The 13,830-nt window shown below is 50.4% G+C and overlaps 1 protein-coding gene across 1 annotated transcript in view; it reads right to left on the bottom strand.

Annotated features, from left to right (window-relative positions):
* The window catches only part of AFAP1L2 (actin filament associated protein 1 like 2), an 85,318-nt gene extending 75,633 nt beyond the window's left edge, over positions 1-9,685 (bottom strand). The window contains exon 1 of the mRNA XM_054163418.1: positions 9,543-9,685. Coding sequence (XP_054019393.1) covers positions 9,543-9,558 — 16 coding nt within the window. The 5' untranslated portion in view covers positions 9,559-9,685. The remainder of the gene's footprint in view (positions 1-9,542) is intronic.
* Positions 9,686-13,830: the final 4,145 nt, after the last annotated feature.

Genomic DNA, 13,830 nt, shown 5'->3' with positions numbered 1-13,830 from the left:
CAGTGAAGCAAGATAGAATTGAGGAGCACAAATACCAAGGTGGTGGGAAACCAAAACCACCCAAACCAGTCACATATGCATTTCACTAGTGACTCTGCACTGCTTTGGAGCGCTTGTGCTTGTCTTTCAATGAGACATGTGAGGCTGCTGAACTCCTAAAGTGCCCAGTAGTGATGACACTTACAGCCCCAGGCACCAAGCACAACCAAGTGCCCCAAGAGGCAAACCATCTGCATAGCCTGAAAAAAATTCAGGAGAAAAAGCATGTAGCCCCATGCTGCCCAGCAGAACTAAGATTCCTGCAGTAGCAGATGGCAGAGCCAAAGCCACCTGGCTTGACATGTGGCTTGCTCTTCTGTGGCTCCAGAATCAGGAAGGATGGCTCCTGGCCCACAGGCAGTAGGAGGCTTGCCGGTCTGCCTTTGCATCACATCTCCACTCAGGCCTAGTTCATAATGTTTCATGCACAACTCACCTTGCAGCAAAAAGAGCTGCCTTCACCCCTCTAGCACGTGCACACATACTGAACTCCTAACAGGGATCAGAAACTTGCCTTTGGTTAGATGAGATGGATGCACATCCTACCCCTCAGCCCAGCTAACTACAGCAAGGTAGAAATATATCCCAACAGCTTTTTAGATAGCTCAATTAGTCCAAGGAGTTTCCTTCTCCAGCAGGGCTTTATCACACTTCAACAGCTGCCAAGATCAAGCACTCCTATAGCAGATGTAGAACTGTACATTACAATCCCAGCTGTCTGCCTGATTCTGCAAGGCCCAGGGCGATGAAGAAATCTGAAGTCTGGCAATAAAAAGAGCAGAAGTTCCCACCATTCAAGAGTACAAAGGAGATTTTTAAAGCTTGCAACAAAAATGCAAAATATCCTTGAAGACACCAGATTTCAACAAAGGAGAGAGGACAGGCTTCCCAGACAGGTAGTGAGGATGAAGCTGGTGATGGAACACATGGAACAGACAGCCTCCAGCTGCAGAAGTCTGGGCTTGCCACACCTCTGCTTTTAAAGGCAGCCCAAATTTCTGCATTTCTGGTATTTTTCTACCACAAGTGGTGGCCACCTTACTGCTTGTACCTGTGACCAGCAGACATCAAAGAGCACCTCTGTGTTAGTATTGATTTCAGCTCACCCACAGTGGGACCATGAGAATTTGGAGCTGTCTGGCACTGGGTCTGATGGACGTATGCACTGGCTTATTCCACAGAAACAGCCAGCTGACAGTGCCTCTGGAAGGCTGTTGGGCTGCAGCTGGCTCAGCTGAATTCCTCAGCAGAAGAAAGCTCCATGTTTCACACACTTAGGGAGAGACTTCCAGCTAAAGCCACCACTGATATGGCAAAACCTTGCACAACTCCTGCTCTCTGTGATCTAGTTCTTTCTTCTCAGGCCTTAATAGCCGTCATACTTGGTAGCAATAAATAGCACTGATGAGATCTGCAGAGCAACTCTGGATCAAAAGATTTCTTTGCAGATAGCTTATCTCAGCTCACAGGGGCCTGCACACACTCTTCCCCTTGTCACCTGCCCAAGCTGGCTGCCTCGGAGCACACACAGGCTCTGAGAAGGAGATCCTCTTCTCACTGCAGCCCAAGACTTGCTTCCCGTTTTAAGTCTGAGAGGGAAGGGCTCAAGTCACAACTTGAGCATGAACTGCAAGAACCTCCAGGCTCAGACCCACCTCTTTCAAAGCACTGCTGCCAAAGTGTTATTCAAACACCTTCGAAACACGCCCCAACTGCTTAGCTGCCCACCTCTGCACCCCAAACCCTGTGTCAACTCTACAAAGCCTAGCTGCAGTCATCACTAGCAAAGATAGAACTCTTAAAAAAGTATTTTGGTTTTTTAATAGTTACCTAAATATATCTATATTTCTAAAACTATGAAGTCTCTTAAGCCACAAAAGCAAGTGGAAAAGCACAGGCATCACTCCTGTTCTGGGGGTGGCTGCTGCTCCTGGTTGTGTCAGGAGGAGATTCCTACAATCAGAAACAAGAAGCCTGCAGGGTGAACTGCTCGCTAAGGCTGGTGGATCTCTACTTCCCAGGCTTTTCCAAAGCCTTGCACTACACTTTTATTCTAAGCAGATCAAAAAAAAAAAAGAAACCAAAAAATCCAAACCCAAAAAGACCTCAGAAAAATCTTTATGCAGGGCAGAGCACAGTGCACCCAAGGAGGGGGAGGAACGCTGCCTTTTATTAAAGTGGAAGTGGCCAAGCCCCTGTGTTACGTGGGAGTTTCGGTCTGATCCCATAATTCTGAGATATTTACTTCCAGACAGAGCTGTTTATAATCAAAGACAATGTTGCCATACACCAACCCATCCCCAGACGTGCTTTCTATGGAATTTTGCCCACGAAGTAGGCAAGAGGTCAGTGGGGAGAAAAAGAAATAAAGTACTTTGGTGAGCCCTGACCCTGCTCTTTTCAACTTCAGACCAAACCAATGCAGTTCCCAGGCCCCCCCTCTGCAGCACCCTGCCACACCGTGGGTCCTGCGCTGCTGCAGCTGACCTCCACTGCTGCACCCCAGCCAGCAGCAGCACAGGCAGCAGCCAGCCAAACCCTCCCTGCCAGCAGGGATTTGCCACGCTCGTACCTTGAGAGACAGCTGCTCTCATGCCCATCCAGGCCCACCAGCCACAAGAGAAATTGCTCCCAGTGGTTTCAGCCACAGCTGTTCTCCCAGAGTGGGAAACCAGGTTCGTCCCTGATGCTTATCCCTGCAGAAGGGGTGCATGCCAGCAGAGCACCAGCCCTGCTCCACTGCAGCTTCTCACAGCTCCTCTGGTCATCCTTAGCAACTTATGGTTTGGGTTTGGTTTGTTTTTTCCTAAGAGGTTTTCTTTTTTCCTCTTAAAGCTCTGCTCCCTGGATTAAAGTGAATTTATTTTCAGTTCTTTAAATTGGCCATTGGAATGTGCTGCCCAGGGAGGTGGTGGAGTCACCACCACTGGAGCTGCTTAAGAAGAGCCTACATGAGGCACTTGGTGCCATGGTTTAGTTGATTAGATGGTGTGGGGTGATAGGTTGGACTCGATGGTCTCAAAGGTCTTTTCCAACCTGATTAAATCTATTCTATTCTAAATAAGAACTTTGGGTACCAGGAGATTGGTGTATTCTTACTAAACATGTTTTTTAAACAGAATTTTCTCTTGTGAACTTTCACAGTCATTTCTCCAGTTCACACAAGCTTTTTCCATGCACTGTAGCACACAGCAAGAACTTCCCAAATCTAATCCCTCATCAAATTGCACCATAGCTCTTCAAATGAAAATGCCTTCTGCCAGCTACTGCCAGAGAACTTGTTTGTTCACTGACACTTCCCTATCCATCCCTCAAACCAGAACCAAATAAGTGGTACCAGCCCAGAAACTGGCTGTATCATGCACCTGCACCAGCAGCTCCTTGGGGAAAAGGCCATGTAAGACATCTCTGACCCACAGAGCTGTGCTGACAGTCTGCAGTACAGACTGGACCAGTCTGTCCTGTCTGCTGACCCAAGAGAAAAGCACAAATGACTCAACTTCCAAGATGAAGTAAACAACACACAGGTAGTCAGACTGGCTGTGTGACTACAGGATCCCAATTTACTTGCTGGGTCTGGATCTGTGCTTCAGCCAGGCAGCTTCAGAGAGGAACAACTATGTCCTTGGTGCACGTGCTACACATCATCTTCAATCACTGGGGCACCTCTAATTTTTGGTTCCTCACCATGCCCCCTGCAGCTCTGGGTTCTCCAGTTGTTATTGCCTGAAGATGCACTTCCCTGTCTGTGATGGCTCCTTCCTTTCCAGAGGCTACAGCAAATTAGAGTTTACAGGAGAACAGCATCCCTCATTTCCCCTGATCCAGGCAGGATGGCTATGAGGAAGGCACTGGCTATTGGTTAGGGAGCTTAGGTCACAGGTCTGGCATTTGCCATGAAGACATAAGGGACTCAGCCAAGTCATTAAATGCTTCATATGTGCTGTATGTTGAGATGGAAACATTGTGGAGTAAGCGTTCAGCTGAACAAGTGTTCAGAATTCAGATGTAGAAGACGATGGTACTTTGGTGCACAGCCTTGCAGAGCCTCGGTGACATGGGCTGCCCAGTTGCCTGCTTGCCTCCAGAGCACTGCTGCTGGCAGCAGCTGGAAGAGCCAGCCATGCTCCCAAATACAGCAGTACAAGCACTTTTGCATAGGCACTCCCTGTGTTCCTGGGCTGTGGGTGCTCAATGAAAGTGATCAGTGGAACCCCTGAACAATAAACTCATGCGGATGGTATCTCCAGTCCCCTGCCAGGCAGGACATGCACAGAGCCTGCTGTGGGGAGCGGTGAAGGTGTGTGGAATGGCCGTGAGACTGGTCTGACACACCAGTCAACAGAGAAAACCCAGGGCACAGAGCTTTTTCAGCACTGCTAGCTTTAGGAGGGGGCTCCTGGCAGTTTTGGTAGTGACACAGAGCGAGCTCCAAGCCCAAGGCTACAGGAGCACTGCTCCCATTGCCTGTACGGATCCCTGCCACGGCTCTTGGGGGATGGAGCAAACCTCAGTGACCACTTTGTGGGTAGCACAAGCAGCAGGCCCAGGCCTGGCAGTCGGAGCATTCCCACAGCCCCGTGCCCACCTGCAGTGAGCCTGTCTTGGTCAGAGCATCCTCAGGAGCCCTATTTACATTACAAAACGCAGCTGTGCTACAAGAGACAGAAATATTACACTGGCACAGATGCCAGTGTGCAGGATGGCTTGGTAGGGTGGATGTGGTAGATAGCTGTTTGAGGCAGGCTGTGGCAGCAATCACGAAAAAAGCATTTAATCTCCTAAACCCCTGCTGAGTAAATGACTCTGCACTCCTGCTGCTTACTTCCCAACAGAGGCTCTTCCCATCTCCAAAACTCACCATTCCCACATGTGAGAGTTACTACATTTGTTATGAGGTTATTCAGGACATCAATGTTCAACTGCATTTAAAGGGAGGCATTTAAACCTCAGCTGAAAATTGGATTGGATTGGTACAGAGCAGCACATCACCCAGTTTTCTTCAGTTGCCAATTACACCAAGACAATTAGCTAAGCACAACAGCTGTGTTGATGCTCGGCTGAGGAGAAACCACATATGTTTGTTGAGAGCCTAGATGGTGTTACTGTGAATCAATCATTTTCTGACTTTCATTAACAAGAGTTTATAAAGGGCCCCAGACTGTAACCAAGACTCATGTCTTTCATTCATGTCTCCACTTTGTGGTTTAATCCAAAGCATATCTCCATGTGTTTGCAAGAACTTACTGAAAAGAACACATACCAAAGTCCCAAACAGACCCACACCCCTTTCCCCTCCCAGTTAAAACATGTTAACTAGCAAGCAAACACCTCATCTTTCTACTAAGTCACCATTTTAATCCTTATCAACACTGAACTGTTGCCTTCTGTTACAAAGGCAAGGCTTGCCTCCTTTAGGGGAGCACTGCAGACATTACCAATGCCCTGCAAAGCCCTGGGAGACCATCAGATAAGAAATGTGAAGCTTATGCCTTTGCTCAGGGGCAGTAAAACAAGGATGCAAACCACTTTTCTTTGAAGCACTGGGCTGACAGTCACTCTGATCTCCATTACAGAGCTCGAACAGGCTCCCATCACTTGACGTTTTATACCACATGCATGGGGCTGCATCACAGGGGACTCACCCATGACTGTAGTCACAAGGGGTTGGTCTGAGAGGATTTGACAGGGATGGCAGACAAGTAAGTGCCATCAGCACACCCCTTCATCAGTAACAGTGCATTCAGCACCTCCTCCCTGCTCCAGGGTCTGGAGCCAGCTGGTCACAGACCAGTCACCCATGTCCGACAAGCAGGGCAAGGAGTAGGCAAGAAGCCATAGTGCCACTGTAACAGGAAGCACAGATGGGACAGTTGTAGGAGTCTCACATTCCAGGGCAAAACACATGGGAAGAAGGGGGAAAAAAAATGTAGGGAAGAGAGAAAGAGCAAGACATGAGCAGCTCTGTCCTTATTACTACACAGCTGCAAGTACAGCAACCACCCTCACTTACGCCTGCATTCTGCAGATCTCCCTCTTGCCCCCTTGGGCTTTTGGGTCTGTTGCTATTTATACCTCACACACACCTCCTTAAGTCACAGGGAGAAGGTGGATTTTAAAACAGCATCTTCACCAATGGAAGACATTTTTTACTGGCAGGATAAAAGCAACCAATCAAACACCCTGCCACACATCAAGATCATCCTTCAGAGCTTTAATAGCCTCACAAGAGTCAAGAGACAACCTCTTCCTATGCAGCTGGCCTCACAACCCCTTTGCAGAGGCTGGGAAAGGAAATCCATTCCCAAGAGAGTTGCACAATCCCTCCTTCACTTCCCACCATGCGAGTCCAACAGCCTGAGCTCTTCCTGCTCCATGGGTGCCACCCTGCTGGCCACCAGCCCCAGCCTTATAGGCTCTCACCCCACCTGGCCCTGCACACTCCTCCTGACCAGATTCCTGCAGCTGTGTCAACCTGCCCTTGCAACAGGAGGGACACTTCTTGTGCGTGCCAGGTTATAGCTCAAATTGAAGCTCATCTCTGCCTGTGTTTAAAGGAGAGAAAGGCTGATGTTTGCTGATACTTGCAACCTTCATTTCTTAAGCAACAGGAAAGATACTCTAGTCAAATTCCCCTTCCCAGAATACTACTACATTGCTCAACAGCCCTCTCTGAGGCCATCCATCTCTATCACAACAGACTTTCCCTGCAGAAGTGCTCACCTGGCTAGAGGCAAGGATCACAGGATCACAGGATTTTAGGGGTTGGATGGGACCTCTGAAAATCGAGTCCAAACCCTCTGCCAGAGCAGTACCTTGGACCTGGCACAGGTTGCACAGGAGCACATCCAGATGGGTCTCGGAAGTCTCCAGAGAAGGAAACTCCACAATCTCCCTGGGGAGCCTGTTCCAGGGCTCTGTGACCCTCACAGTGAAGAAGCTCCTCCTCGTGTTGAGGTGGAACCTCCTGCGCTGTAGTTTGTATCCATCGCCCCTTGTCTCCCCACAGCAGCCATGGCAGCAACCAAACACCCCCACCAGAACAGGTGCATATCCCCTGGGCTTATTAGTAAACAACTTCAGAGCCTGATTTCTCCACCTGCTCCTCAGGGCTCCCAACGCCCACGGGCTCTGCCCCAGCCCCTCCCCGGGCTCGCCTCACCAGCCCCCCCCGCCAAGCTGGGGAAGCCGCGGACGCCTCCCGCCCACTAAATGAGTTGTTGCCATCACCTGCAGCTGCCCTGATGCCTCATTAAGGCTCCCCCACCCACACGGTCGTTAGCACCATCACAAAAAGGCTCTGCAAGCAGTCGCTCTTGCTATTCATTACACATGTGCAGAACATCCTTGCTGCTCTGAGGGAGCAGTGTGCATAGCTAAAAAGACAATATACAAAACATAGCTGCATCTTAATGAACCCACTGCTTTGCTACTGGAACTGAATGGAATTGTACAGACCTTGCCAGGGGAAAAAAAACAACAACCCAAACCAAACAAAAACAAACAAAAAACCACAACCAACAAACCAACCACAACAATTGCAATATATGAGTTGCAATATATTCCTTAACATCACTCTTGTGGTACATTACTACTGTGCTTATGGTGCCTGTAAATCACAGAATCACTGAATGTTAGGGGCTGGAAAAAACCTCAAAAGATCATCCAAGTCCAATTCCCCTGCAAAAGAAAGATCACCCCAAGTAGGTCACTCATGAACACATCCAGGCAGGTTTTGAATGTCTCCAGAGAGGAGACTCCACAACCTCTCTGGGTGCTCCATCGCCTTCATGACTCCTCTCCTCCAAGCTAATGAGCCCCAGCTGCCTCAGCCCTTCCTCATAAGGGAGATGTTCAGCATCTTTGCGGCTCTGTGCTGGACTCTCTCAAGCACTTCCCTGAGAACCCTTTTGAACTGATGGACCCAGAACTGGACACAATATTCCACATGTGGCCTCACCAGGGCAGAGTAGAGGGGGAGGAGAACCCCTCTCAACCTACTAACCGCAGCCCTTCTAATCCACCCTAGGCTGCCGTTGGCCCTCTTGGCCATAAGGGCACATTGCTGGCTCATGGTCATCCTTCAGTCCCCCAGGACCCCCAGGTCCCTTTCCACTATGCTGCTCTCCAACAGGTCAGTCCCTAACCTCTACTGGTCCATGGGGCTATTCTCTACCAGATGCAAGACTCCACACTTGTTGGTCTTGTGTTTCACTGAATTTCTTCTCCCTGCCCAACTCTCCAGCCAGTTTGTTAGTAAGAAGTCCAAATGGAGTCAGGCAGAAATATATGTGTCTAGTATTAAGTTCCATACTTAAGTGTTCAAGCCCCATAAGGAGGACAGCAGTTACAAGGGAAGCCACATTTCCTCTCAGCAGGTAAAATTTACCACAGAACTATTCTGTACGACACAAACACAGGATCCACCTCCTCCAAGGGGTACTTTTGCATGCTAGCAGGAGTGGAAATCACAATGTACCCTCCCGTGTCTGAGTGTCCCATGCCTGGGCACTTCACCCCACCTTCTCCCTCCCCAGATGGCGAGGCGCACTGAAGTTTGAGAAGTTTCTAAGAGCTGCCCATAGCACTACAGGTCTGAGACGAGCCATTCTCAGGGATAATGACCAAGGAGCACCACAGAGGAAGCGCCAGAGCCATTGATCGAGGCACAATAAATGGGATGTGCGTGACCACGGGTCCGGATGAGCTCTGCTAGGGAGAAAGCGAGGAGAAAGTCACCTACCTTCTCCCTAACCACCAAACCTGCTCACATTTAGAAAGCCTAGGAGGGCGGGGAAGTTCATGCAGCTGGGCAATTTGGGAAGTAAGACAGCACATGCAACATTAGCCAGATTCAGTGACTGCAAAAAGGGAAACAAGATGCTGCTTTTAAGCGGCTGAAAAAAAGGTCCCGATCCGCAGATAGTGTAAAACGTTCTTCCCTCTGTTCCTCGCTGCGCAGTGCCCGGGGCAGGTAGAGAAGGATTGCACATCCCCGAGCGGGGCCACACTGCGACCGGAGACCTGCATGCGCCGTCCTGCACCTTCCCCGGCATCGCCTGGCCCCACTCCCGGTGATCCCTCCCCAGTCGGCCCCGACCTGACCGCAGTCCCAGAGGTGGGGACGGCCGCCCCCAGGAGCTGTCTCTCGTCCCCATTTGCTGTCCGCCTCCTCCTCCCCCGCGGAGCCAGATACCCCCGAAGCAAGCTGGGGCTCCACTGGCAGCGACCCCCTTCCCCGCACCTGACCCCTGGTCATCCCCTCGGGAAGCATTACCAGCGGAGCTGGCCCCCAGCCCGCCGCAAGCCGCCGCCGCGCTTTCCCACGCGTGAGGACAGCGAGTCGCAGCGGCCACGCGTCAGTGGGTCTGTCCCCTCCATCAGACCCTTCCCCACCAACGCCGCCCCGCAGGTCCCCGATGTCCCCGCGGCGGGCACGCCAAGGCGGCGACCCCCGTGCGGGGCTGCCGCGGGGCACGGACACGCGCGGAGCCTGGCCTCACCTTTGTATTTCTCCATGGGGGCTGCAGCTAGGGGGACCGCAGCCCGCCGGCTCCCGGACGGGACGCAACACGGCTCCACTCCGCCGCCGCTCTCCCGAGCTCTCTCGCTCCGGCCGCGCCGGATCCCCCGGCCGGCCCGGGCCGCCCCGCCCCGCCTGCCCCGCCCCGGAGCCGCGGAGCTGGCCGGGATCGGCGCTTCGGGATGGGGAACGGGGATTCGAGGCCGAGATGGAGATCGGGGATCGCGGGACGAGGCACGGCACAGACCCTCCTCTTCGGCGCAGGGGTCCTCCGGCTGCCGGTCCCCTGCGAGAAGAGCAGGTCAGGGACGGTGACAGAAGGAGGGTACCTGGGTGCTGCGCTGAGGCTGTGAAGTGTCTCCTGGGGCTCCTTCCTGTTCTCAGCGCCAGACTCGGGGCAGGGGTGCCCTGTCTGCTCCCTGTATTAGAAAGGGATTTGGTCTGGCTGCAGTGGGACTTTGGGCACCTTCAAAGATTTGGTCATCCCAGAACAGCTATGTGTGGTCCTGATGGCTCCTGCTGCTAAGATCCCAGGCTGGTGGGGTCTGCCAGCAGCCTACCTCCTGCCAGCCCGAAAACTTGCGTTCTCCTTCCACCTTCCTGGAGCAGCTGCTGGTTGCAGCCTGAGCCAGTGAGTTTGCACTCTCCCTTTTCAGCCGGTTCATTAAGGCTTCCTGGCAGGACCTGCCTCTTGGATAGAGCAGATCACAGAAAGGTGTCTCGGTCGTTTGGTTCCACTAACATTCTCCTGCCTGACTTCCACCACCGTACGACAGAGCCACCATGCTGAAAGGGCACAAATCATAATAAATGGAGAAGTGAGCATCCAGTACAAGACAAAGGACACAGAAGAAGCTTTCCCTTGAGAGTTAAGGTTAAGCCATCAGTGTGGGAACACAAGAGCCTATTATAAGGCCTTTCTGGCAGGAGGAGAGGTTAGGCATCTGACCTGGGTTGGTAGCTCTACTGTTCCTGTGGAGAGAGATACAGCCATTACCTAGAAAATCAATGGGACCTGAAAAATAAGCAGAAGTCAGCTCTGCATCATTCACCAGAGCTATATCCACTGGCTGTGTTCTCCTTCCCCTGAAGCATGACATCACACCAAGGTCACATTGTTCTGAGATTAATCCTCATCCCACTGCTTTGACCCTCAGGACTCACAGGCTTTAGGGCCTGGGCAAAGCATAGGTTGGGCCTGGCTCAGAATTTGAAGTGTGGACAAGCCTGCAATGAAACAAACCTTTTCTTGCAGAGACCTGAGGGGATGATAGGTGGATTCCCAAACCACACACCTTCTTGCACATTGATTCTGCACTGCAAGCCATCGACCCACATCCAAAGAGCTTGGAGTACTCGCAAATGTTAGTTTCCACATGTCCATCTGAGAAGGGTGGTATGGGGAGCATCACTGTTTCTGTACAATAGCAGGGTCATGGCATCAGCAAGGAAATAGCAGTAAGACAAAGCCAGTCAGAGGCTCATAAAAATTTCCCAGGTTTTGGGCCTGTCAGCCCACAGACCACTGACATCTGTGGTCCAAGGAAGCCAAGGGAAGTGTTGGTACCATGTATGTAGATAAACCCCCAAACATTCATTGTATGTCCCTCCTCACATTCTGTGAAAACAGCCATAAGCAGGCTCTTCTGTATCCCCAGGGAAGCAAGCAGCTGGGCTGGAAGAGCACCATCCTGCCACTCATTGGGTCCCTCTGTGCCCTTGCAACCCCTCCAACCCTACCAGGCTGTTCTTGACAGGGGTGACACCTCACAGAAGATCTGATCTGTGTCTCTGGTAGAAACAGAAAGTGACATCTGCTGCATGGAAACTTTCCATAGGAGAACAATTTTAGATATAGGGCTACTGCTGCTCAAGGAAGCTGAAGCTGGAGCACCTCTCGTCTCTTGCCAGCACATAACTACTGCACAAAAAGACAGGCAAGCCAAGTGCCTGAACCATCAGATCCAGCAAGCAGACAGCAGTGCTGTAGACTGGAGAAGAATCAGGTTAAATAAATATCTGTCATGTATGAATAGTTCTCTTAGAGCTCTTTCCAGCTGGTTCTAGCAGGGCAGGCCCTTGCAAACTTTTGAAGCATGCCTGTATCTCAAAGCAGAGGAGTAGTCACCCTGAACTCAGCAAGACTAATTAAGGATAATACCACTTAAGCAAACTAATTAAAGATGATTCGAAAGATCAAGATGTCAGATACTTGTGATTCCTGTCTTCAGGCCCCAGAGCCTTTAGATCCCCTGCTTGTCCCTTCCTTCCCTTCCTGAGCTGTGATAAGGATGCTCTGGAATCCCAGAACTGCTGGTTAGGCCCATGGCAATTGCTGGGCAAGCAACATTGGGACGAACACTAATGCCAGAGGAATACAAGTTCTTCCTGTTGTCCCCTTCTTCTTGCAGTAGGAAGTATCCAAAATACTTTGGGATATTATTTTTTCCAAACAGACTGTTGTATTCTGAGGTTTAGTTAGACTGAGAAAGACCCTGTGTGTAACATGTCTGTGGACAGTTGGGATCAAGCAGGCATAAAACTAGAATAGAATAGAATAGAATAGACCAGGTTGGAAAAGACCTTTGAGATCATCGAGTCCAACTAAGAGCAACTGTCATGAGATGTGAGCAGAGGTGGGCTTTCTGACAGATCTGAGCTGAGTTTAACACTGAGGTGTGTCCTGTGAAATTCCAAGAAACAAGGAAGCCAAAAGCTTCTGCATTTTGGCATCCCTGGCCACAATGCTGGGCTGTAAAGCTTCCATAATCTGAAGGGAGAATTGCCCTTGTCCACATGTAGATCCCTCTGAACAGCAAGGAAGCCTGTGGACACAAGGATAACTGAGGCAGTAAAACAACGCTGCTGTCTGAAAGGGAGAATTCTCTTTCTCTCTCTCCTTCCCCTCTGCCTCTGGCCAAATGGTATCTATCTTCCTAGAATCATTTTCAGATTATTGGACCCACTTCCATGATGAAATTTTGGAAAACTAAAATGGCAGGTTCTTCTCCCAGCTGAGGAAGCCAAACTGAATCACAGTAGAGTCAGGGAAGACTGAGACAGCAGCAGGTAAATGGCAAGCACCTGCAGTTGGAAGGAACAGACCACCTGAACATGTCCACAAAAGCAGGTAGGACCACACAGATGGGGCTAGATAAGGGGGATCATCAGTCACAGGCTTGGCTGTCTTCTTGGGTGTCCTCAATTTTCTCTGCCAGGAGCACAGAGCAGACACTGGCAGGAGTTCAGTATGCTTATGGAGCTCCCACCAACATCTTTTACTCCTGATCTGCTGAATCCTGCCCATTGTCCAGAATTTCTGATCTTGGGGGTGAAGGGGATAGTTGGTGGGAAACTGAGCAGAGGCCTCCATTTATTCCTCAGGGAGCTCTAAAGAGCTGGACACTGTTAAATGCCCTGACTCATATGATCAAAGACTCTGCATTCTATGCCAAAATACTGAGCCACTCAGGTCTCAGTTTTGTGAGAGAAGCCACATGGCTTACTGCAGAAATGTGTTCAGGATCCCAGGCTACCAACTCAGGAGCATGAGCAGCAATGAAACATCTTTCCCCAGGAATAGCCTTTATGGATGCTTTGTAGCAGACCAGAGTAGTTCCTTGGTTCCAGGAAAGAACTGGGGGCCTGCCAGGGCTCAGTCAGTGAAGAAAGGGCCAGAAGAAACAGAGGCAGATGGGTCACTGTCTGGGACAGCATGGTTGCTGCAAGCAAAGCTACTCACTGGAAGAGGAATGAGTACTTTGTTGGAGAACAGGACATGAATCATTGATCTCAGAAGACTTGCAAGTGTGCTGTCTATGGATGTTGCTTTTGAGGTCTTCTTGCTTCCCTATGAAGTGCTTCATGATTTTGGCCATAGAAGAGAAGAGATGACCAAAATCTCCCCCAAGCTTGACCTGGCCTTACACTGACTTCTGTCCAACTATTTCTGACTTTCACCAATGAAAGGCAAGACAATTGGCCCTTAGACAAACAAACCAAAACTGTTTAGCTGCTCAGCTATACAAAAGCTTCATCACTGATACATTCCAGCAATGTTTTGGATTCTCTCAGACATTAAGTGTTTCCAAAACGTGTGGCTGGGAAGAGGGTGGCTGGAGCGAGCGGGGGATTTCCCATGGACAGCAGGACCGGATGTCTTTTTTGATGAGCTTCATTTGGTTTCCTATTCTTTGAAATTTCCTCTTCAGTTTTTGACTTCAAACTGACCAAATTGCAGGGGGGCTCTAATAGCACAGATTGTTTTA

This window comes from Dryobates pubescens, chromosome 8 (genome assembly GCF_014839835.1).
Source record: "Dryobates pubescens isolate bDryPub1 chromosome 8, bDryPub1.pri, whole genome shotgun sequence".
Lineage (NCBI taxonomy): Eukaryota > Metazoa > Chordata > Aves > Piciformes > Picidae > Dryobates > Dryobates pubescens.
This window is presented reverse-complemented; position numbering and strand designations above follow the sequence as displayed.